This window comes from Cervus canadensis, chromosome 8 (genome assembly GCF_019320065.1).
Source record: "Cervus canadensis isolate Bull #8, Minnesota chromosome 8, ASM1932006v1, whole genome shotgun sequence".
Classification (NCBI taxonomy): Eukaryota; Metazoa; Chordata; class Mammalia; order Artiodactyla; family Cervidae; genus Cervus; species Cervus canadensis.
The window spans coordinates 48634222-48657089 of record NC_057393.1 but is presented as its reverse complement, the minus strand read 5'-3'; the positions used below and the strand labels follow the sequence as shown (position 1 = coordinate 48657089).

The 22868-nt window shown below is 46.3% G+C and overlaps 1 protein-coding gene across 1 annotated transcript in view; it reads left to right on the top strand.

Moving 5' to 3' along the window:
* The window catches only part of LDB3 (LIM domain binding 3), a 59325-nt gene extending 37537 nt beyond the window's left edge, over nucleotides 1-21788 (top strand). The window contains exons 11-16 of the mRNA XM_043476193.1: nucleotides 1630-1772; nucleotides 6887-7328; nucleotides 8736-8916; nucleotides 9503-9623; nucleotides 14504-14619; nucleotides 19006-21788. Coding sequence (XP_043332128.1) covers nucleotides 1630-1772; nucleotides 6887-7328; nucleotides 8736-8916; nucleotides 9503-9623; nucleotides 14504-14619; nucleotides 19006-19095 — 1093 coding nt within the window. The 3' untranslated portion in view covers nucleotides 19096-21788. The remainder of the gene's footprint in view (nucleotides 1-1629; nucleotides 1773-6886; nucleotides 7329-8735; nucleotides 8917-9502; nucleotides 9624-14503; nucleotides 14620-19005) is intronic.
* Nucleotides 21789-22868: the final 1080 nt, after the last annotated feature.

Genomic DNA, 22868 nt, shown 5'->3' with positions numbered 1-22868 from the left:
GGGAGACAAATGGACACCCAACATAGCCTCAGAATTCTTGCTGGATATCTTAAGCCTCTGCTTGCTCCCCCAGCACCAATCTCGGACAGATTACCTGTGGCTCCTGGGGTGCTAGGAAAGCATCCTCCACTGGTGGGAGAGTCTGACTAAGACCAGCTGACCCTTGGTCGTCTTCTACCACAGTGGAAGCTGGGCACCATTTGGACATGGCGTTTTCCTCTTCCACTGAGGCTCCTACTCCCTGGGTCTTAACAGGGATATATCAGAGAAGGGCAGGCCCAGAGAGGGGAGACAGTGTTCTCACTCAACCAGAAATACAACAACTTGGCAGGACAAGCCCCCAGGACCAGCACATTGGCTCTCTGAGACGCATTCTAACTAATTGTCTGGGGCAGCACCCGGACCCTTCTGGATCCATTCAGGAGCTTGGTGGTAAATTCTAAGCTCAGGGCAACCCCCTCACAGAGCCCCAGAGAGGATGGTACTCCCTTATCCTATGACCCCAGCAGAGATGGGCAGGCCCTGGGCCCATAAGGGGGAAGGAAGACAGGAAGCAGGACGCAGTATATTTCCAGGGGCTCATTTCTCCACACCCCTGTCAATGTCCCATTTTCCCTGGGTGTGGGTCATGTCATCCCCGTTAGTGCATGAAAGATGCAGAGATTTTCTGCATCTTTCAGACATGTTTTGTAAGGTGTTTGTTAAGTTTTGGGGTTTTTTTTCCGCCCCGCCCCCCCCCCTTTTTTTTTTCTTTTCTGTTAAGTTTTAAAATGAAGAAAAGATGAGGGATTTCACAGGCAAATGGAACTGGGAAACATTGAATCAGACAACATTGAACAGGCTGCTTAGCTGCAGGAGCTCTTGGAGTCTTTAGTTCTCTAAGAGGAGAGGCCAAGCACAGCATCTCCTGAGGAGATACATTACTTTTTTCCATCTCTTTGGTCCCAGGGTCCCTGGGTCATAAGTGGGAAAAGGCCTGCTTTGGGCCTCTTGGCAGCTAACGCAGTGGGAGGAGGGCAACAGGAATTCTATACAGAAGAGCCTCTGTGTATGTTGGGGGTTGGGGTGTTCTCCGGACCTCTCCTCCCTGGAGCATTCCTACCCAGAAACCTGAGATTTTGCTGCTCCCTCCACAACAATAGAAAGGGGGAGGGGGAGGAAGCCAGGTGGTCTGAGGCTGTGAGGTGCCCCAAAAGGTTGGGAAGTAGCTTTGACTGTCTCCGTCTTTCCTCTTTCCTGCCTCTACCTCCTTCCCCGTCCCATCTTCCCACCCCCATCCCTCCGTCCCTCCACAAGGGGTGACGGGTTTCCCATCATCCTCTTGTCTGACTGGTACCTTTCCTCCCTCTGCTAAGGTGGTAGCACCAGCAACGGGCTGTAATTTTCACAGTGTCTCTGCTGCTCTCACCAGACTCACCAAGACTTAGCACCCAAAGAGCAGCTTTCTCCCTCTAAGACCTCCTGGTCTTTTCTTCACAGCCTCCGGCAGCTCCCCAGGCACATCTTTGTCAGGTTTCCTCCTTACAGAGCCTCTTTAAAGATCAGGGAGCCAGCCTGCCATGCCTGTAGGCTCCAGGGCCTGGGAGGGGTTGTCCTTCTGGCTGCTAACTCTTCCCCACTTGGTTCCAGGCCCCAGGCCTCTGCCTACAGTCCTGCTGTGGCCACCTCTCCAGCACCTGCTGCCCATACATACAGCGAGGCCCCAGCTGCCCCTGCACCCAAGCCCCGGGTTGTCACCACTGCCAGCATCCGGCCTTCTGTCTACCAGCCAGGTGAGAGGCAGATTGGGAAGGGAGGCTGTCTAGCCTGGGCATGGGCTCCAGGGGTCAGCTCTAAAGCCACATCCCCCAGAAGGATGGTGTTTAATGACATTCATCCTTCCTTCTTCCAATTATGGGCCAGAATCCTACGGAAATTGTCTCTGGCACTGCAGAGACAGATGGGCAATGTCAGGCAGTGATGGAGCCTCCTAGATCTCAAGACATTTCCTGCCTGGAGAGTTGCAGGCTCCAAGTGAGCAAGAGAGGGTTTAGGGGGGAGGATCTTGTTCCTCCAGGAGTCTGGGTCTGATTCAAGCCAGGGGATGCGGAGCTATAACAAAAATACCACGGGCTTTGGACAGACCTACTGCATAATGTGATGCTGGGCAAGCTGCTCACCTGTCTGGTCTTTGGTTTCTTCAGCTGGGACAGGCTAACTAGAGGCATGGAAAGCACATGTGACGGGCGGGAGAGGGGGCCCACACGGGGTCTGCCAATGGCTGGCTTCACTGGTTGTCTCTTCTATTGCTTTGGTCCCCATTCTCATCACTGCAGAGCCAAGGGCTCAGCCTATGTCCTCCCTTTTCCTAGGCAAAGTTGGCCTGCTCCCCAGAGCTCCAGGGCAGTTCTCAGGCTGGCTTAGGTATCTCCACCGGCATGCCCCTCCGGCATGCTCAGTGAACTTAAGGGAAGATGAGACAGGGACTGAGACAGGAGCCTTGTTTGGGGCGTTAACCTGATGTGTAGGGCAGAGGAGCCATGAACAGCCATCTGTTTCATAAAACATACTCTGACAGCAGGGTCGAGTGTGGGTGGTAGAAGTGGCTTTAGCATCAGACTCCGTTGCCAGGTCCTGCTCGGCTATCCAAGGTAAAGTACTTCATCTCCCAGACCTGTATTTCCTCTTTTAAAAAACAGGCATGTTATGTACACCTGATGCTCTGGGGATGGGAATGAAGCCCCCAGGACAGTGCTTGGTACACAGGAGGTGCCCTGCGCTGTCTCTTGAGAAGGGAGAACACAAGAGTTCTGAGGTTAAAAGTCCACACTATTAGGGAGCAATTTGCAGCCGGCTGTGAGGGTAAAAAATCTCGGATGGCGCTGGAGGAAGTAGTTGCTTTGCAGCGATGGGGAGCACAGGAGGGAGGGTGATAAGGAGTTTGGAGGAGCAGCTGCGAAAGGAGGTGAGGCTCTATCGGGGCGCAGGGTGGCTATTTCCGCCCTGGCCGGGGCTGCCCTCCCAGGTGGGTCCTTAAGGGCATCTTCCGGGGCGGGCCCTGGGCTTCGGCGCCCCCGCCCGGGCCGCCGGCTCTCTTCTGCAGGCCCGCCAGGGGGCGGCACGGCTCCAGTGGCGCGCGCCGCCTGGCTCGTCGGGTGCCCCCCTCCTCCTTCCGGGACTGGAGCCCGGGCGGGCGAGACGTGCCGGAGCCCCGGAGCTGCGGGCCTCTGCCGCGTTCCCAGGCCGAGCAGACGTTAACTCATTCCTGCCCGGGGGGGAAGGAAGCAGCCAGGCGGGCTCGCGCCGGAGCCGGCCTGCCTCCGCCCCTTCTTCTGAGGGTGGAGTCCCCAGGAGGCTGGCAGGCGGCCCGGGGAGGTACGGGGAAACATGGGCCCGGGGCCTCTCCCCATCTCGTCTCTGCCGACCCCGGTCCCGGGGAGGGCGGAGAGCCTGTGGGCAGCCCAAGCCGCAGCTCCTTCCTCACGAAGGCTCCTCCGAGCCGACCGTGGCGTTCGCGACCCGGATCCTATCGCCGGCGCGGAGACTGGGCGGCCGCTCCCTGGAGCACCTGGGGCCCGGGAGGGGACCAAGGGCGGAGGGGCCCCTACACGGGCCGGGGGAAGCCACGTCGGCCCGCGGGCCGGGTGGGGGCCAGGCGCTCGGGGGAGCCGGGCCGACCTGGAGTGAGTCAGAAATCACCTTGTTTAATTACACATTCCCGAGCCGCCGAGTGCGATAGGAGCCTTTTGAACTTGCCAATTAGAGATGAAATATCACCTTCTAATTTGGACGGGCTTCATTCCATCAAGCAGAAATAGCAACAGCCTCGGGCTCGGAGATGGGATATCAAGTCTCTCTCCTGGCACGTTGGGGATGGCGGGGGCAGCCAGGCTGAAGGGCGCAGAGGGAAGAGAACTGTGAAGAAGCGGCTCCCTGCGCCCCGATCTTCACCGGGTTCCTGATGGCGGAGGGAAGCTGATGGCCTGCGCCGGGAAGGAGGGAAGGGCCTTAGCTCGTAGCGGGGTGGGGGGTGTCGGGGGACTCTTGGGCAAGGAATCAGCCCACTATGCCCAGATGCCAGCGTGCCTCTGACCTGCTGAGACCTTCGTGTTCTTGGGGTTTAGAAAAAGGGAGTGAATCATGGAACTGGAAGGCCTTCCAGATGAGGGAAGAGAAAGACCGCCTGGCAGAGGCAATAGGGTTAGTATTGCTAGAGAGAAGTTGGAAAAGTGGGCTAGGGCCAGATTTGGAAGGGGCGTGCTAAAGCCTGTTTTTCTGCCTGGGGAGTGGTTAAGCAGGGATCTGGGGTTGAGTCCTGCAGCCTGAGCGCCAGTTTCAGCGCGGTGTTGCATAAGCTCTCCAAGCCTCAATTCCTCTTCTGTAAAACGGACTAGAGACTATTATCTGCCTCATTGGATTGCAGCAAGTATTACATAAAATAATGCACATAAAGGCCCTGGCATGTGAAAATAGGCAGTACTTGGTAACTGTTGTCCAGATTAGGATGGCACTATCTGGTAACAATAAGTTTTCTAGTAGCTACATTTTTAAAAAAAGTATATATTCAATTAAAAATAAATTTACAAGAAGTATATGGAAGCAGGTGAAATTAATTTTAATATATTTTATTTAACTCAGTATATTCAAAGTATCACTTTAATCAGTATAATCAATCAATATAAAATTATTAGTGAGATATTCTACCTTCTTGTACTAAGTCTTTAAAAATTGGTGTGTATTTTATATTTATAGTATAGTTTGGACTAGCTGCATATCAAGTGCTAATGGCCACATTAGGACTATGTACTAGATAACACAGTATTAGGATTAGGTCACATCTCCCATCCTCTAAATCCTACAGTCTGCCTGGGCTGGGGTCCTTCAGGTGACGTCACGATCAAGCTGTGAGCTGAGCTGCCAGTTCATCTGGACCATGAGACCCAGGAGTCACTCACCTCACCATCCTCACCAACATGTAGTGACATATACACAATGCCAGGTACTAGGCTAAGCCTTTATGGTTCTTATTTCCCTTAATCCTCCTAATAAGGTACTAAGAATTATTATTGCCATTTTTAGATGAGGAAATTCAGGCCTAGAGATGTTAAGGAGCTTGCCCAAGGACACACAGCCAGGATGTAGTAGAGTGAGGCCCTGAACCCAGGGCTCTTGATGACTGTGCTACATTGCCAGACCATGGGGTCTCCTCCAGGTTGATAGGTACTCCTAAGAACATGGTACAAATCTTCTGGAAATCAGACTTGTGTTTTTTTACAGAGGCAGCTTTGGGTGATAGAAAGAATGGTTTTGGAGACTCACTGTACCGCTTACTAGCTCTGTCTGAGCCTCAGTCACCTCAACTGTAAAGAGGACTACCCAGTTCACTTGTTAGGTGCATAGCCTATCCTCTTAGTAAGTGGGAAGAAGATTCCTTATGGAGAAAGTTTTACCTTTGGAAGCCAGCCTCACTCCCAGGATGGCTCTAGGGCAGGGCTGTGGAGGGTTTTATCCCTTCTGCTTTCAATAACATAGGCCTGGTCCCTATCCATTCCCAGCAATAGGGTTTCCATGTCACCCAGCTCTGAAGGGCCAATCATCTGGGAGCAGAAGGTACAGGGTTGAAGCAGCAGGTTAATCCAGGGGAGGCCAGGCCAGGAACTTTAGCTCTGAGAATGACCTTCCTTTCCAGGCTGGAGCCTGCTGAGGGCTGCCTTTGCACCTTTCAGCATAAGCCACTCACCAGGCCTGATGCAGGGATGGGGAGGGAGGCTGCCCTGACACACTTCCTGGGGTAGAAGGAATAAAGCCTCTTTCCAGAGGAGCAAACTGTGAGCTGAGGTGAGGCATCTGGAACCTCCCTGCCTAGGAGTGAAGGCTGGCTAAACCAGGTGTGCCAGGCGCAGCTGGGTCTGCCCCTGCTAGCTTCACAGTGAGAGGCAGAACTTAGAAACCTGGGTTTTGAGGCCCAGACCTTGGAGGTCTTTGGGTGAGCAGCTGCTTTGCTCCTTTGTGTTGCTACCCTAAAAGGGTTTTCAGCTCTCAGTGAGCTAGAGGAGGGGGTTCCAGAAGCAGGGCAGGGAATTTTCCTTCTGCACTGGAAGGTAACCTCTAACAGACACTCAGACACACTCTCAGTTTCCATCAAAGTGGGGCGGGGGAGCTTGGGTCCCCCAGAGGCAACCACAGGCTGAAGAAGCGGCTAGACCTGGGCCGTGTAACTTCAGCATCTCTGTCTAGCCTTCCTCTGAATGATGTCTTCAAGACCCACCACCCCAGTTCAAACCAAATGGACTTTCCCCCATTACACATCGAGCCACGCTTTTAAAAAAACAAACAAACAAAACACGATTGCAACTAAACCTGGAATCTAAACTTGAAAACCTAAGTGTCCAGTCATCTGCTTTGTCTCAAAGACTGGACTAGGTCCAGGTTCAGCAAACATATACGATTGAGGCATTTCAGATGTCAAATCACTGGTCAGAGTGCAAACAAAAGCATCTTCCAGTCAAGGCCAAAACGACCCACTCTCACCCTCTCCAGCCCAGGGGATCCAGATACAACCCTTGCCCGCACCCCCTGCCCCCACTCACTGTCTCCGGCAGGCTCCTGGCAGCCAAGGCCTGGCTGAGCCCCACCCCGCACAGCTGCAGATATTTATAGTTCTATCCCTTCCCAGCCCTGTCCAAGCTCCCCAGGGCTCTGCTCCATGGCTCTTTATCTCCCTTGGCTCCTTGCTGCAAATTCGAATCAAGGCCATGAAGAAGCTCGGGACGCATCTCTGTGTAAAAACTGGAATTGTGCCACTCTAATATTAAAGTTGTCTTTTGCAGTTCTCTGGCTGGGGTTGGGGGAAGCTGGGAGAAATGAATTCCTGACACATTTTTCTTTGGATATTTTTGGCTTGCAGTGCCTGCATCTACCTACAGCCCATCCCCGGGGGCCAATTACAGTCCAACCCCCTACACGCCCTCCCCTGCCCCTGCCTACACCCCATCCCCTACCCCTGCGTACACCCCTTCCCCCGCTCCCACCTATTCCCCCTCCCCAGCACCAGCCTATACCCCCTCGCCAGCCCCAAGCTATAATCCTACACCCTATAGTGGGGGCCCTGCGGAGTCTGCCAGCCGTCCCCCATGGGTGACAGACGACAGCTTCTCTCAGAAGTTTGCCCCTGGCAAGAGCACCACCACTGTCAGCAAGCAGAGTCTGCCCCGAGGGGCCCCTGCCTACACCCCGCCACCACCAGCTCCCCAGGTGTCCCCCCTTGCCAGGGGTACGGTCCAGAGGGCCGAGCGCTTCCCAGCCAGCAGCCGGACTCCGCTCTGTGGCCACTGCAACAGCATCATCCGGTAAGGTCAGATCCCACTGTGCCCCTGTGCTGGGGTCCTGGCAGGGCAAGGGGGATGGGAGGGACGGAGGCGCAGAGAGAAGGCTACATGCAGGGCAGCCTCAGGTCCCTCTTGCTAGCCGTCTCTGGTCTAACCCTCTGTGAGCTTTAGCTTCTATACCTGTGTGACACCCACTTCCCCAGGGAGTTGGGAGGATTCCATGAGGTAAGTGGGTAAAGCTCCAGTGTGGTGCTTGTGCCAGCACCGCCCCCTTGGGCTAAGGCTGGGTTCTGAGAATTGCAAGTCTGGTTGGTAGGTTTATTAGGCCTGTTGCAAGCTGGCTGACAGTGCTGGTTTTGACCCAGCTTTCCTTTGGGGCTGTTTGACTCTGTTCACAGTCAGGCCTGTGCTGCTCAGGGTTTTGGTGGCCATCTGCCGCACTGAAAGGAAAACAAGTCATTTCATACTTAGAAGCCGAGGATCATGGGTGGTACTTTTTGAATATAATATGTTTATAGTATGTGCATGTGAGTGGGGGGGAGGGTGAACGTATGTATATGAGAAATATACTTTTATTTAAAAATAAAGTATCATTAGAAAGAATATGGGGCTTCCCAAGTGGATCAGTGGTAAAGAACCCACCTGCCAATGCTTGAGATGTGGGTTCAATCCCTGGATCAGGAAGATCCCCTGGAGAAGGAAATGGCAGTTCACTCCAGAATTCTTGCTTGGGAAATCCCATGGACAGAGGAGCCTGGCAAGCTACATTCCATTGGGTCACGAAAGTGTTAGACACAACTTGGTTGACCAAACAACAACAGAAAGAATATACTCATTAGAGAAGAATTAGAAAATTCAGAAAAGTAAAAATTAAAATATAAAGCATTTCTTTAGTCTCATTGTTCTGACTACTAATGTAGATCCAGGGCTGTGTCCTGGGTCTACCATAACAGCCCTATAGCCTTGAACAACTTACTTAACATCTGGACTCAGTTTTCATATCTAAAAATGGGTATCATGATAGTACCTGCTTCATAGAGTTGTTGTGAGAGTTAAACACACTAATAAATGCAAATTTCTTCTTGAATGGTGCCTGGCAGAGAGTAAGCACTTAATAAATGTTAGCCATTAGCACCATCATCATGGCTTTTCTTACTACAAGTATTCAACTGAATGGATATCCCATAATACACTCACTGGGTCCCCTAGTAGTGGATGTTCGAGTTGCCTCCCCATTACTCTTTTTTTGTAAGTGATGCAACCTCATCTTTTTTCATGGAGCTTTATCTGAATTTCCTGTTATTTCATTAGAACAGTCACAAAAGTTGGGTTATCAAGGTCAAAGTGTGAATATTGCTGGGAGTTTTTGAAATACCTGGTCTTAGGCTTTTGGGGCTGCTTAGGAGATACTGTTCTCTGCTTTCCCAGGGGCCCCTTTCTGGTAGCCATGGGCCGTTCCTGGCATCCAGAAGAGTTCAACTGTGCCTACTGCAAGACCTCCCTGGCAGATGTATGCTTTGTGGAGGAGCAGAACAACGTGTACTGTGAGCGGTGTTATGAGCAGTTCTTTGCCCCAGTCTGTGCCAAGTGTAACACCAAAATCATGGGGGTAAGTGGGCAGCGTTCTTCTCCTCGGACCCTTGTCTGTTTTCCAACCAGTCTCTCCTCCTCCCCAATGTTGTGGGGTCCCATTTGGAAGCCAAGCAGTAGCTGTGCTAACAGAGCAAGAACAACTCCATTTCTATCCTAGAAGGGCGTTGGTTTGCCACCAGTGAACTAGGGAACAAATGAACTTGAAATGAGAGATGATTGTATCCCTGGGCCACATAGCTTGAAGTGACTTGGGGAGCTTTTGAAAAGCAAATCGCCTCACCATGTACCTCTGTGTGGCTTTGACACTTGATGCCCCTTTGGTAAAATGGCAGTAATAAGCAGCCTCCCTCCCAAGTTTAATGGGAGGAGAAATATCACAGCTTATGTGAGCACACACAGAACCTCGCACCCAGCATGCGAGTAGGAGCCCCTCGTCTGCCACCCCTAACCTTCCTCGATGTGTCTGAGGCCCGCTTCCTGGGCTGCCTGTCCTGCTCCCTGATGGGACATTCTTGCAGTGACCGAGGCCTGGTGTGGCCGTCAAGCCTGCCTCCTTCTCCCCGCTGGATCTTTCTGTCCTGAACTGAGGCTCTTTTCCCCAGGAAGTGATGCATGCCTTGAGGCAGACGTGGCATACCACCTGCTTCGTCTGTGCAGCCTGCAAGAAGCCCTTCGGGAACAGCCTCTTCCACATGGAAGATGGGGAGCCCTACTGTGAGAAAGGTAGGACCTCTGTGCTATGGGGAGGCCCCACAGTCTGGAAGAAAGGGGTTAGGAGTTCCCTTTCACAGACATTCAGTCTCTGCTACCTTCCCTGCACCAAATATGTGGACCCCAAGTTGGCATCTTGTGACCGTTTAGGAAACCTTTCAGATGATTTTGAACTGGAGACCACGAGGCCTAATCTGAAAAGGCTTTGGCTCTGGCCTTTGTTCCAGGTTCCACCTCAGGCTGGTTTTGTAAACCTGAATGAGTTACTAAAATTCTCTGGGCCTCACTTTCCCCATCTGCAAAAGGGGAAGATCAGCACCTGCCTCATAGAGCTGTGGTGAGGATTAAACTCAGAGAAAGTATGAAATTCGTCAAGTAGCAAGTATGTGCAAGTCCCCTCCCAGCTCCTATGATGTTTACCAGACTTGGATGTTCCTTCAGGTCCTGCCATCTGCTGTCTGAATTCAGAGTTTCTCTAATCCCCCAAAATACTATATGTTATCTTAAAACTTGGAGTCAGTTATGGTAAATTCTGAAGACAAAGCATTTTGTTAGAGTTGGGCATCCTGGTTAACTAGCTATTTACTCACTCACTGACACTTACACACTCATTTATTCATAGCCTGTCTCAGGTAAGGATTTGAGGCAGGTTCCAACAAAGGTAATATAAACTTGAAAGTTAAGACAATAGAACTTTAGCAGATCAGCACCAAGTAGAAGAGGGAAAAGGAAACATGCTGATTATGACGAATAACAGAGCTGCAGTGACTGGGTAGCAAATTTGAGGGCAAAAAAAACCATGGTAAGTTAGTTTACTTTAAAACCAGAAAGGGGAAAACATTTCAGTTCCTCAAGGGGAAAAGTAAAACAAAATAAAACGTTTTTCCTCCCCTTGACAATAAATTATAAAAGAAACTTCTTGGTTTCTGAGGTACTGGTGAATTCTCTTTCCAGCTCTAAGGTTCATTGGATGACTTTAAATGTCACTCAGTCATTCTGGCCTCAGTTTCCGTATCAGTGAAAGGAAGAATGTCGCACCTGTCTTTTCCCTTCTTAAAAGGAAATGATGATGGTTGATAATTAGTAAAAGTGCTGTGATACCAGGACTTCCCTGGTGGTCCAGTGATTAAGATTCTGTGCTTCCACTGCAGGGAACACGGGTTCAATCCCTGGTCTGGGAACTAAGGTCCCACATGCCGTGGGGTTGTCCAAAAAAAATGCTATGGTACCAATACAAATTGCTATTATTAGTCAGCCAAAAGCGTTATAACTTTCATAATGTGTGATAAGCCACAATTTATATCTGAGGCTTGTGAAAGAATAATAGATCTATACTCTTCCCACTGCTCTTCTAGCAATCCCCCCAAAAAGATTTTCAAAAATAATATTTTGAGTAAAAAGGGTCTTAAGGTGTTAAGAAAATACTGCAAGGAAACAGATTTAGTTTCAACCCCAGGCACCCCCAGAGACCCTGACTGAAGTCCCTCAGGGGCCACTTCCAGGCAGTGTGATGATGGACAAAATGCTTACCCTTTCTGAATCTGTCCTTCCCCACCTAACTCGCAGAGGCTGTTGTGAGGATTAACTGAAATAGTCGGTACAGAGGTCTTGACAGAACACCTGCCCATGGTGAATGGGCAATAGGCATCCTCCCTCTAATGGCTTCGGGAGACCCACACCTCTCCAAGGAGCACAGTTTGAAACCAGGCCCTTAAGAAGTGGGAGTCACTGAGATGTTTTAAAGTAAAGAAGTAACACAATCTGATTTTTATTCTAGCAAGAGCTTTAGAAATTTAGTATGCTTGTTGAATGTGATAGTGACACTCTTAATGAACAAAGTAATAAAAGGAGAGCTAGATGACCCAATAGTGCAGTAAAATCAAGCCTGGTTGGTTAACCTACCCTTGAGATAAAATATCAGAGTCAGCCTTGAGGAAGGTCCCCAATATAATACCACAGGATATTGTGTTTGGTTCTGACCTTGTCATTTTTTTATTATTATAGGGAAATATGAGGGAACTTCCCTGGTGTCCAGTGGTTAAGACTCTGTGCTGCTCATGCAGAGGGCACAGGTTCCATCCCTAGTTGGGGAACTAAGATCCTACATGCCACATTGGCTGTGAGGCCAATAAATAAATAATTAATTAACAATGTATTAGAGTCAGACCTGTGATATCAAATTCCAAAACAAAGTGGCAGTTCTCCAGATAGTGCCAAGACAAATTTAAAACAAAATAAAGCAAAATTAATCAGTAGACAGGACTAGATATTCCAGAAATAAATTCAAGCCCTTGCAAGAGCTTGTGCTGTTACTGTGCTTAGTCGCTCAGTCGTGTCCAAGTCTTTGCAACCCCATGGACTGTAGCCCACCAGGCTCCTCTGTCCGTGGGGATTCTCCAGGCAAGAATACTGGAGTGGGTTGCCATTTCTTTCTCCAGGGGATTTTCCAACCCAGGTTGGAAATCAGATCCAACCAGGGATCAAACCTGGATCTCCCGCATTGCAGGCAGATTCTTTACTGTCTGAGCCACCAGGGAAGCAAGAGCTTAATCTGTGGGGAAAAAAAACCAGGCTGCACAACAGAAGAAGGAATCAAATTTAACAAGGTTGCTTGAAACATATCTTTGTCCGTTCATCATTTAACCATCAAATGTGTGCCAGTCGCTATAAAGGGCCCTAAGCATAGAGAAGAGGGTCTCTGCCCTGAAAAACCTCAAGCAGACCCATCAACGTCCGATATGCTGGCACATAGATGGACAGTTAAGAGATAATGAATAGACAGGTGGATGACGAATGAATGGGGAGGGAGAGAAGTCCGGGAGAAGCCCTCAGGAAGGCTGTCTCATCTCCCTTGGGTGGGAGGGGAATGAGGTCTTCCTAGAAGGAAGGCTGCCCGAAGGATTGCAGAGATTCAGGTAGACAAAGTGGGGAGGGATTTCTGAGCGCAGGACCCAGTTCATAAAGAGGCACGAAGATGAAGGAAAGATTCCAGGGCATCTGGAGACCAACTGGGCAGAATGAAAGAGAACTCACAAATGGGGTGCAGGGCTTGCTCTCAAGTGGAGGTAGGTTGGCCTGTAGTCCTGCTTCTCATCACACACTAGTAAGTTCCTACAGAGCACAGAGTGAACCATAAACTTGCCATAACTCTCTTAAGGAAGCAGAATGATGTGTTCCTCCCTTGGTGAGGCAATCAAGTTTTGCCTACTAAAGAAATTAAGTATTCTGTCAGAAACAAGGTTGATGGCTTGTGATGTATGTAAGAGTATTTGCATGACAAAGTATAATTAAACCCCAAAGAGGAAACCATACATTGGAAAAAATATGCAAGAGATATAACTTATCAAAGCTTCATGGCACATAGATAACTGGAAGCAGCATGAAGTCAGGGAGAAGGGATGACCTTTGGAGTCCAGCAGGCTGCTGACCACTTGCGTGATGGAACTGCTACAGCCAGGTTCATCGTCTTTAAAATGAAAATAATAGTTCATTGCAGAGCTACTGTGAAGATTAAACAGGAAACATAAAAAAGCACTTGTACTAGCACGTAGTAGGTACTCAAATCATGTTCCCTTCCCTCCTTTCATCATCTTAAAGGCATTCAAAATAAGAGCCAACATTTTTGGTGCCTAGTACTTCACATACTTTATCATATTTAATCTGTAGTTACTTACATTATATAGATGAAAAAGTTGAGACACTAAGAAGTTAGGTGACTTGCCCCAGATTTGAACAATTCCTGTATAGAGGTGGGATTTGAGCCCAGGTCTGTCTTTCTTCAGAATCCAAGTTCGTAGCCCCCACTACATGCTGACTCTCGGTAGTGTCCTAAGACAGTGATCAGGTACACTTTCCACAAGGAGATCAGAGCAGAAAATCGCTATGAGAAAAAGCCAACTGTGGCAGAGCTGGAAAGACAAGTCTACTTCTAGGGGGACTTTGTAAAAGGCATCAAGATTTTCTAGAAGAATCTGGAAGAGTTCTACTGTGAGTGCAGTGGGAGTGCTGCTCGTGACCCAGCCAGGACAGCCTGTGGCTGAGAAGCTTGGGACCTGGCTTGCTGTCTCATCCATGTGGCTCTGACTACAGCCTTTACTTCCTTGAGCCTCAGTTTCCTCACCCAAAAAACCAAAACAAAAGTAATCTTGCAAAGATTAAGTTCATTCATTGATTTATCTTTTTTTCCCAAGTCATTGATTTATTGATTCATTCATTCATTTGACATACATGTGTTGGGTACCAACTTGTGTGCCAGGCATTGTGCTGGGAGTACAAAGAAAACTAATACATAGACCTTGACATTGAGATACTAGCAAATAAGACCATTTATGCGAGGATTCCTGGTAAACAGTAAAGCATTACATAAATAATATTTGGTATTATTATCCTATTGGCTGGGGGAGGGGAATTACTTCTGACAAAGTAACTCAAATACTGTTTCTTGTAGTGAAAATTTATTATCAACACAGATACCTCATGACAGAAGAATAACCAAGCAAAGAACATTCCCTAACTCTAAAAAAATGTTAAAGGCTCTCATTTCTCCAAAATAAGCATAGTTGCTGGGAAATAGGATTGCTTTTTCTTTTTGGGGATTGGTCTCTTCGGGCCATAAGAGGTGACAGAGGCAGAGGAGAAAATCACCCTGCAGAAAGTTAATGGCAGTTCCAGAAAGTGTTTGCAAATCAAACCAGCACAGGATGGTGACTAGCCTGAATCTGCAAAACTTCGGTGCAAATTATTGGAAAAGGAAAAAACCAGTCATGTAACTGAGAATTTTGTGTGTAAGATGACAAGTAACCAATTAGGTTTCATCACTGCCTCAAGCTCAGTGATCTGGGGTTGTTCTGGTACTGGGTCGGTACTGGTCCTTACTCTGCCTTTCATTTCAGACTACGTCAATCTGTTCAGCACCAAGTGTCACGGCTGCGATTTCCCTGTGGAGGCTGGTGACAAGTTTATCGAAGCCCTGGGGCATACCTGGCATGACACCTGCTTCATTTGCGCAGTATGTTTTTAGCCTGGTGTTATGACTTTCTGAGAAGGGATTGGAGGGATCAACTGGGGCCAGATGACAAACCCTCCACATAGCTTTCAACTGTTATTCTAATATTCTATCTTCTTTAAAAGCTGGCAAATACCATGATGCCTTAATAGGTCACAGTTGAGCCAAGCTTTATTACTAATAATGATTTATAAACCAACATGGCTTTGTTACTCTCCACTTCATTAAGGACGGAGGAGTGTCTCAGGATGTGGCAAATCAGTAGCTTGCCTCACCAGCAGTGCTCTCAATAAGTGTGAGGATCGAATGATGTTTGGATTTAATAGAGGCAGATGACTTCTCATTGTTATAAGTTGTTTAAGATACGATGACGTGATTCAAGGGTTTTCCCCCAAATGTTCACCATGAACATTAGATCAGAGCTTATTGATTAATCCTATGAAAAGCTGAGATGAGATTTCTTTTGATTGAACCTTTAGAAAGCAGGACTAAATATAATTTCATTTACCTACATGGTCCTGTTCTTGATAGGTAGTTGCCAGGAGATAAGTCCTAGATTAAGTATTAACCACATGCAGTTTATTTCTGCTGAATAGCCAGGTCATTTTTACCATGAGGCTGACATTTTCTTTACAAGGGCTTTGGTTTAGGGAAGGGATATGACAATGAGCATGCCAACACTTAGACTCCACATTAGAGTTAGAAAATACTCCATAATATGAGTTTGTAATTGACTCAACTTTATTTGGGAAAGTTAATGTGCTACTAGGGCTTTTTTTTTTTTTTTTTTTTACCAGAGCTGTTCAAGATAAATTTTAGGAATATGTGAAAGATCTATATAGTTTAAACTTGAATACTTTTTATAGACTTATGATATAGAGCAACCCTAGTCATAAAGTTCACTGTAATTCACTTTAACTTTTACACTTCATGTCTATATCCCCTCCCATTTGTGGGGTGCATTGTATTCACTCTGTATATTAGTTTGCTAAGGCTACCATGACAAAGTACCACAATATGAACAGCTTAAACAACAGAAATTCTTACTCTCTCCCAGTTCTAAGGGCTGGAAGCCCAAATCCAAGGTGTCAGCAGGGTCCTACTTTCTTAAGCTCCTGGTGGTTACCAGCAGTGCGTGGAGTTTCTTGAGTTGTAGTTGTGTCGCTCCAATCTCGACCTCCATTGCCACACGGTTGCCTTCCCTCTGTGTGTCTGTGTCTTCACATGACATTCCCCTCTGTACAGGTGTCTGTCTCTATGTCCTCATCTCCTCTTCTTATAAGGAACTGGTCATATCGGATGAAGGGCCCAACTTACTCCATATGACATCATCTTAACCTCCACCTTAATTAAATCTGCAAAGACCCTATTTCCATATAAAGTCACTGCTTTCCCTGTTCTGAGTAGGCTGGAGGTACTCAGGGTTGGGACTTGAACATGTGAATTTAGTGGTGGGGGGACAATTCAGTCCATAGCACTGATTTTCCAACCCTTTGAACACCTCTAATCAGCTTTTTGGGTCCTATAATTACATCAGGCCCTCCCCTCCAAAAAGGGACAACAGTATAAATATACTGGCTTTGGGGCTGTCCCCTGCAGAGCCACCGCTCAGCAAGCAGAGTACAGGGCTCTCTTACCTTACCTTCAAGCCATAGCTTGTTTAATCCTAAGATGCTGCCTGTAAATCTGGTTACCCAACTTCCAGAAAGATCTGAGAGACTTGGAAGAGGTTCAGGGAAGACAGTGGCGCAGAAGGCTTGTTCTCTAAGGGCAGGCTGATGAGCAGTCTGTCATGTGCAGAGGAAATCACACAAAGGTGAGCGTGGGTCTGCTCCCTCGAGCCTTCTGTGTTTGTCTGAGAATCATGATATGGTGCAAGTCCCAGAGAGAGAGACCAGAAGACGCAGTAAAGCTTGGGGTTGCTCAGTCAGAGATTACAAATAAGTTCCAGTCTGGTATGAAAGACCCACAGCACTGCCCACAGGATCTACTCAAAGAAACCAGGCCACTCCCATCCTCTGGAGAATTATCACAGAGAACCATTATGCCTTCCCCCAAACTAGCCCAGTGTAGCACTCAATGCCCCATGAACCTGTCTATATCTAAGTGGAACATGGTTTTAATTTTTGGAAAGCAATATTTTGATTGGAAAACTTTCAGGGATTTTTTTGGTCCTCTTTCCATCACTTTGTATTTCCAAATCACTTTTTTTCCCCCCCAAATCACTTTTAATGAGCATATATTTTCCCGTGACTTGAAAAAGAATTAGTAAGAAAGGAAGATCAGGACTTGCTCTCCTACCTGACATGGGCTTAGTGAGCCAGCCTGATACAAGTCTGTAAACCCAGAACAATTTCAAGTAAACATAATCCCTCTCTGCTGTGAGGTATGGGGAAAATGAGCTTAGAATTGGAGTCTTGCAGACCTGAATATGGATTCCTAGGTTCTACAACTTAACTAGGTCTGTGACTTGAGCAAGATACTTGGCCTTTCTGAGCCTTAACTTTCAATTGTGAAATAGAGAAGAGTCATACCTATCCCATAAAGTTTTGTGATAATTAAATGAGATCATGTATACAGAGTGTCTGGTATCTTATTTGACCACATTGACAAATATTACTGATCTCCTTCCTTTCTGCTTTGTTTCCATCTTTAAGCTCCACTCATATGTTGTCATCAAGGGGGTATATAATTTTGCCTTTTTTTTTCATGTACTATTTTCCTGCATATACTTTGCCATATTTGATTTACATCTCATGGTGGCATTTCATTGGAAAAATGCACCATAAAATTAACTTAATCATCATCCCTTTGAGAGAAATGTTAGTGACTACCTGGTTTGTAGTTGAGCATATATTGCTTTCTTGTTCTGTGCAATAGTTGCTGCAAGATGAAATTACCCGGAGTGGTGTTACTGGGGTACAGGGCAGGCACCTCTTTGTGGCTTCTTTTCAGTGATGCCACATCCCTTGCCAAAGGCTGGGCTGATTCACATGTCCCTAAACAGTGACAAGTAGGCCTGATCTCTTTTGATATTGTTGGCTTTTGACTGATCACTTTTTTTTTACTTTCTGGCTTTAGTCACATGAGGCTAAAGGTGACGAGCTTTTTGAGGTTTTTTGTTTTGTTTATTTTGCTAGGTTAACAGGTATCTCATAGAGGTTTTAATTTATTTTTCCTTTAATTCCAAGTGAGGATCATTTTTCTGGCATTTTATATTTCTTTAAATATTAATCACCTCTGTGGATAACATCAGTTGATCATCTTAATTGTTGTTGTTCAGTCACTAAGTTGTGTCCAACTCTTTGCAGGCCCATGGACTGCAGCGCACCAGGCTTCCCTGTCCTTCACTGTCTCCCAGAGTTTACTCAGACTCATGTCCATTGAGTTGGTGATGCCATCCAACCATCTCATCCTCTGTTGCCCCCTTCTTCTCCTGCCCTGAATCTTTCCCAGCATCAGGGTCTTTTCCAGTGAGTCAGCACTTTGCATCAGATGATCAAAGTGTTGGAGCCTCAGCTTCAACATCAGTCCTTCCAATGGATATTCAGGGTTGATTTCCTTTAGGATCGACTGGTTTGATCTCCTTTGGTTGCCTCAGAGGGTAAAGAATCTCCCTGCAATGCAGGAGACCTGGGTTCAATCCCCGGGTTGGAAAGATCACCTGGAGAAGGGAGTGGCTACCCACTCTAGTATTCTTGCCTAGAGAATCCCATGGACAGAGTCATCTGGTGGGCTACAGTCCATGGAGCTGCAAAGAGTGGGACACAACTGAGCGACTAAGCAAACACACACAACATTGATCACCTTTATTGTGAATATATTCTGTATGCCATTAATTGAATTTAATTTAACTTGAGTTTATTCCATGTTCCTCTTTGGAAGTCTTTACTTTAATAATAGTTCAACCCATCTATACCTCTTTGGGCTTCCCTGATATCTCAGTTGCTAAAGAATCTGCCTGCATTGCAGGAGACCCCAGTTCAATTCCTAGGTTGGGAAGAGCTGCTGGAGAAGGGATAGGCTACCCACCCCAGTATTCTTGGGCTTCCTTTATGTCTCAGCTGGTAAACAATCCGCCTGCAATATGGGAGACCTGGGTTCCATGCCTGGGTTGGGAAGATCCCCTGGAGAAGGGGAAGGCTATCCACTCCAGTATTCTGGCCTGGGGAATTCCATGGACTGTATAGTCAATGGGGTTACAAAGAGTCAGACGTAACTGGCTGTAAATGCTGTGCATATACTGCTTTAGTTGTGAGGAGAAGCTGGCTGTTGCCTTCTCTCCCATCTGTCTGTGACAGTGCTTTGTCTTAAAAGGATGGCGGAAATCTTTTGCTTATGTCCCCCTCTCTCCTGGACTGTTTCATGCCTATCTGTTTTCTGTCTCAGGTCTGCCACGTGAATCTTGAGGGGCAGCCATTCTACTCCAAGAAGGACAAACCCCTGTGCAAGAAGCATGCACACGCCATCAACGTGTAGGGAACCCAGGGCATCTGATACGGACGGGCAGGGAGCTGCTCCTGCTGCTGGCAACAAACCATTGAAGGAGGCTGATGTTTCTTTTTTGGGGGGAAAGGGAGAAGACAGGAAGCGACTGAGCCCTTTTGAAGTATAATTTTAGTCCTTTCTTCTGCACACAGATCGTGTATTTGCATAGTTCAGACTAGAAGCCAAATGAAGATTCCTGAACCAAGCTAGTAATTAATCCAAGACTGGAATTGTACTTCAAACGTTGAAGACAGAATTCCAGGAACTCAAAAGTGAAAAAGAAAAAGTCACTTTCCCAAAGCAATACACTTCCCTGAGGTCACCAGAGCAGGGACAGAGCTCAGAGCAGTTATGGAGAATCTGAAGCTTTCTGTGGAGTTCTTTAGAGCTCCTCTGACAAACAAAATGAAGTGCCAAACAGTTCTCACTGCAGGGTATTTTTAGAGCCATAGCTGAGAGCTTGTTAGCTAAGACCGATTGGGCCTTCCTCACCAAAAAAGGAAGTGTTATTCCATTCCTCGCGTCATGGAGCTACCTCGGCGCATCAGACTTCAGACCTTGCACGGGCTTGAACATTCTCACGGGAGCCCAGACATTGGAGGGATGTCTTCTGGAAGCCTCTGGGCAATCGACAGGGCTTCGGGAAAGGATCGGGCTCACGCTGCAGACAGCTGAGGGAAAGAAAGGCTCTTCTGCCACTCTCTTTTAGCCTGAAACAGCCAATGTCCCCAGAAAGCTTAGCTTCTTTTTGACTTGTGGTGGGCAAGTGGAATTGGGTTTTTCTCCAGTTTTGCTTTGCTGTGTGTGAGAGATTGCACAATAACTTTGGGCTGTGTTTGGCCCCTATTTGGCTTCATGAGGTTCATTAGCATGAATGTCTAGTCTTGTGCATGTATTTCACTCCCAATCCTATGAGTGCTCACTGCTGAAGTCCTCTTCAACATCCCTTCCCTCAATAGGCTTAATGACCTGCAGAAAAGAAGAGAGACAGTGTTTGAAACAGGATGGCAGAACAGGCTGAGAACATGCCCTAACTCCAGGTGGGAAAGAGAAACCTTCCTTTCTGCCAGCCTTAGTTAAGAACACTCGAGCTGGCAGGATCTCCCACTTCAGAGCTGCTCCATCATTCTTGTGTCTTCCTTTAAATGCAGCACATTGATTATATACAATTGTGTTGCCTGCTGGAAGGGAAAGATGGCCTGATATAGACACGTCTGCCATTTTGGCTAGTATTTTGAAAAAAGTATGAGCTGAGTTGACCTAGCAATTGTTTAAGCATTTATTGAAATAGACTTGGATCTTCAAAATTCTTTAAAGTATTAGTGATAGTTTGAGTTAAGTAAGCATTTTAAAGCTGTTTGGTGATAAAGAGAGAAGCTTAGTTTTTGAGGTTGGAAATGGTTATCGTCTCTCCCTTTTAGGAAGCGCTCACTGAACGCGGCATCAAAGGAGGCGGTTTGAGTGGATGTTTCTCACTTGAGCACAATATTTAGGCCATCTTCCAATCACCGCTACCCTCTCCTCACTCCTGTTTTGGATTTTCTCTTTGCACGTTTGAAATGTTTATGAGAATGCATTAGACTACTTTTTCTTCTGAGAACTGAGGCTTCCAGGGGACTGCCTTTCTACCTGAGGGAGAAAGAAGCAGCTAGATATGTCTCTAACAGAAGGCCCGTGTTTTTTTTTTTTCTAAGAGTGAAGCCACTCAACGTCCCCCAGGGAACACCAGGAGGGAGGTAAATGTGCTCCTACCACAGGGCCCTTCTTTAGCTTTGGTGCAGGGAGAAAGTGAATATAAAGCACCAGGCAGAGTAACATCTGCAGGGAGTGCCTGGAGATTTTTCAGGAGTTGCAAGCAAGCATTCTGTTATTTTTGGAAAGTTCAAATACACAGGGACAAGGAGGTTGCTGACTGTACAGAAAGGCTCTAGGCAGATTTTCTTAAAAAACAACAACAACAAAAAACTATTCAATTATCAGGGACTGGTGTCAAGGAAAGGGAATAAAGTTCCCTAGAGTTTTTTCCCGAAAAATATCATTTAAAAGATTTTACACATACACACAGACAAGTGTGGCCATTAAAAAGCATATGATCATTAAAAAGAAAAGTGAAATCTCAAAGGTGAGCTTCATCATAGTCATTTATTGAAGCAGTTTTTCTACATTTCACAGCTAGTGTATATTCTGAGGGACTCTTATTTACCAAAACCCAAAATCAACAAAAAAACATTTTAAAGGTAGCAGGAAAAGGAGGTGATTTTTAATATGGTTCCCTCAGTGTTTTTAAGTTTGGCATAGTGTTGGGTTAAGGTTGTAGCTACTTCAGATTAACATCATGGATGTCCTACAACACCAAACACAAGTTTTAATAGTTCACGGTGAGGAGTACACTTTGGATCTACAGTTCTTGTCTCCTCATTGTTGACATTTATTTAACATTTATAAACATTAACTTTTTGCAACTGAGTGACTTATGTCTGCAGTGTTTGTGTTAGGAATCTAGCTTTTATAATGTTAACTTTTCAACCCAAGTACTCTTGCTTTGGGATTTTTAATTTTAACATTTCAGAAGTGGAATATAGTGTGGTAAAAGTGTGCACAAAAATGTTTTGCATGGTTTTTTGGTTTTGGCCTGTGTGAATTCTTTTTAGCAAAATAAAACCTCAAACGGATGTGCAAATACAGATTTTTCTGTGTAAAGTTTTTTCATGTGATAACCAAAAGTAGGTTACTTCTCTATGACTGCAAATATAAGTTTGAGAGAAAACAAAATGCCCTAAGGAGAAAAAACAAATAACTCACTTGCTCTTTTGACTGTGTGGTCCAACAGCAGTTTGAACAAGAAGGACACATGAATAATACAGATGTTTTACATACAAAGTGAATTTACCAGTAAATAATAACCTAAAGACCAGGTTTGGCCTTTTCCTTTTGGAAAGATTTATTTATTTAGCTATTTCGTATTTAGTTCTTTTTATTCTGTTCTAAATAACTTCATTTCTAGAAAAGTATATTTTCTTCCATGCCTTTTGTCTTAAAATAAGCTCAGAGTAACATCCCCTCATGGCATTTTTTTTAAGACTCATGAAGGCCCCTCTGAGGGGCCTTTAGCGCGACCAATTCATTCTTTTCTGAGATGTTCTGTTTCTAGGCATTACTTTAAAAGAAAAAGATATTTTTTATAACTTATTTGACTTTTAATACCTGAATCAGATTTTCAAATAGCTGTACAGTTACAAGTAAAAATAAAATCTTATTTTAGTACTTTTTAAAGCTTTAGCAATTTTTCAAATAGATGATGGAGAAAAAAAGATTCATAGGCACAGAATTTAAAGTTGGAAAGAATCCAAGAGATCACCTGGGTATTTTCTAGATGTAAGAACTGAGTCTTGGAAAGGGGAAGTGGCTTCCCAGCATGTACACAACCAGCTAGGGAGGCAGCCAGGTGCCATGAAATAAACATGGACTTTGATATTGTAAGACCAGTGTTTAGATCAAGGCTGATCTAATACCACAAGTGTGGTATCCGAAGACTCTCTCTAAGCCTGCCTATCTACCTGAAAATGAAGCTATTAATATAACACCTGCATTTTATTTCGAGAGCCAAATACAGTAACTTTGGGAAGAAAATTTCAATGCAAATGTTAGTTATTATTATCAGCAATAGAGTGGGGTCAGAACTCCTCGCTTCTACATCATTTTTTATTTTTTATTTTTATTTTTTGCATCATTTTTTAAACTCCAGTTTGTTCATCCAGAAAAAA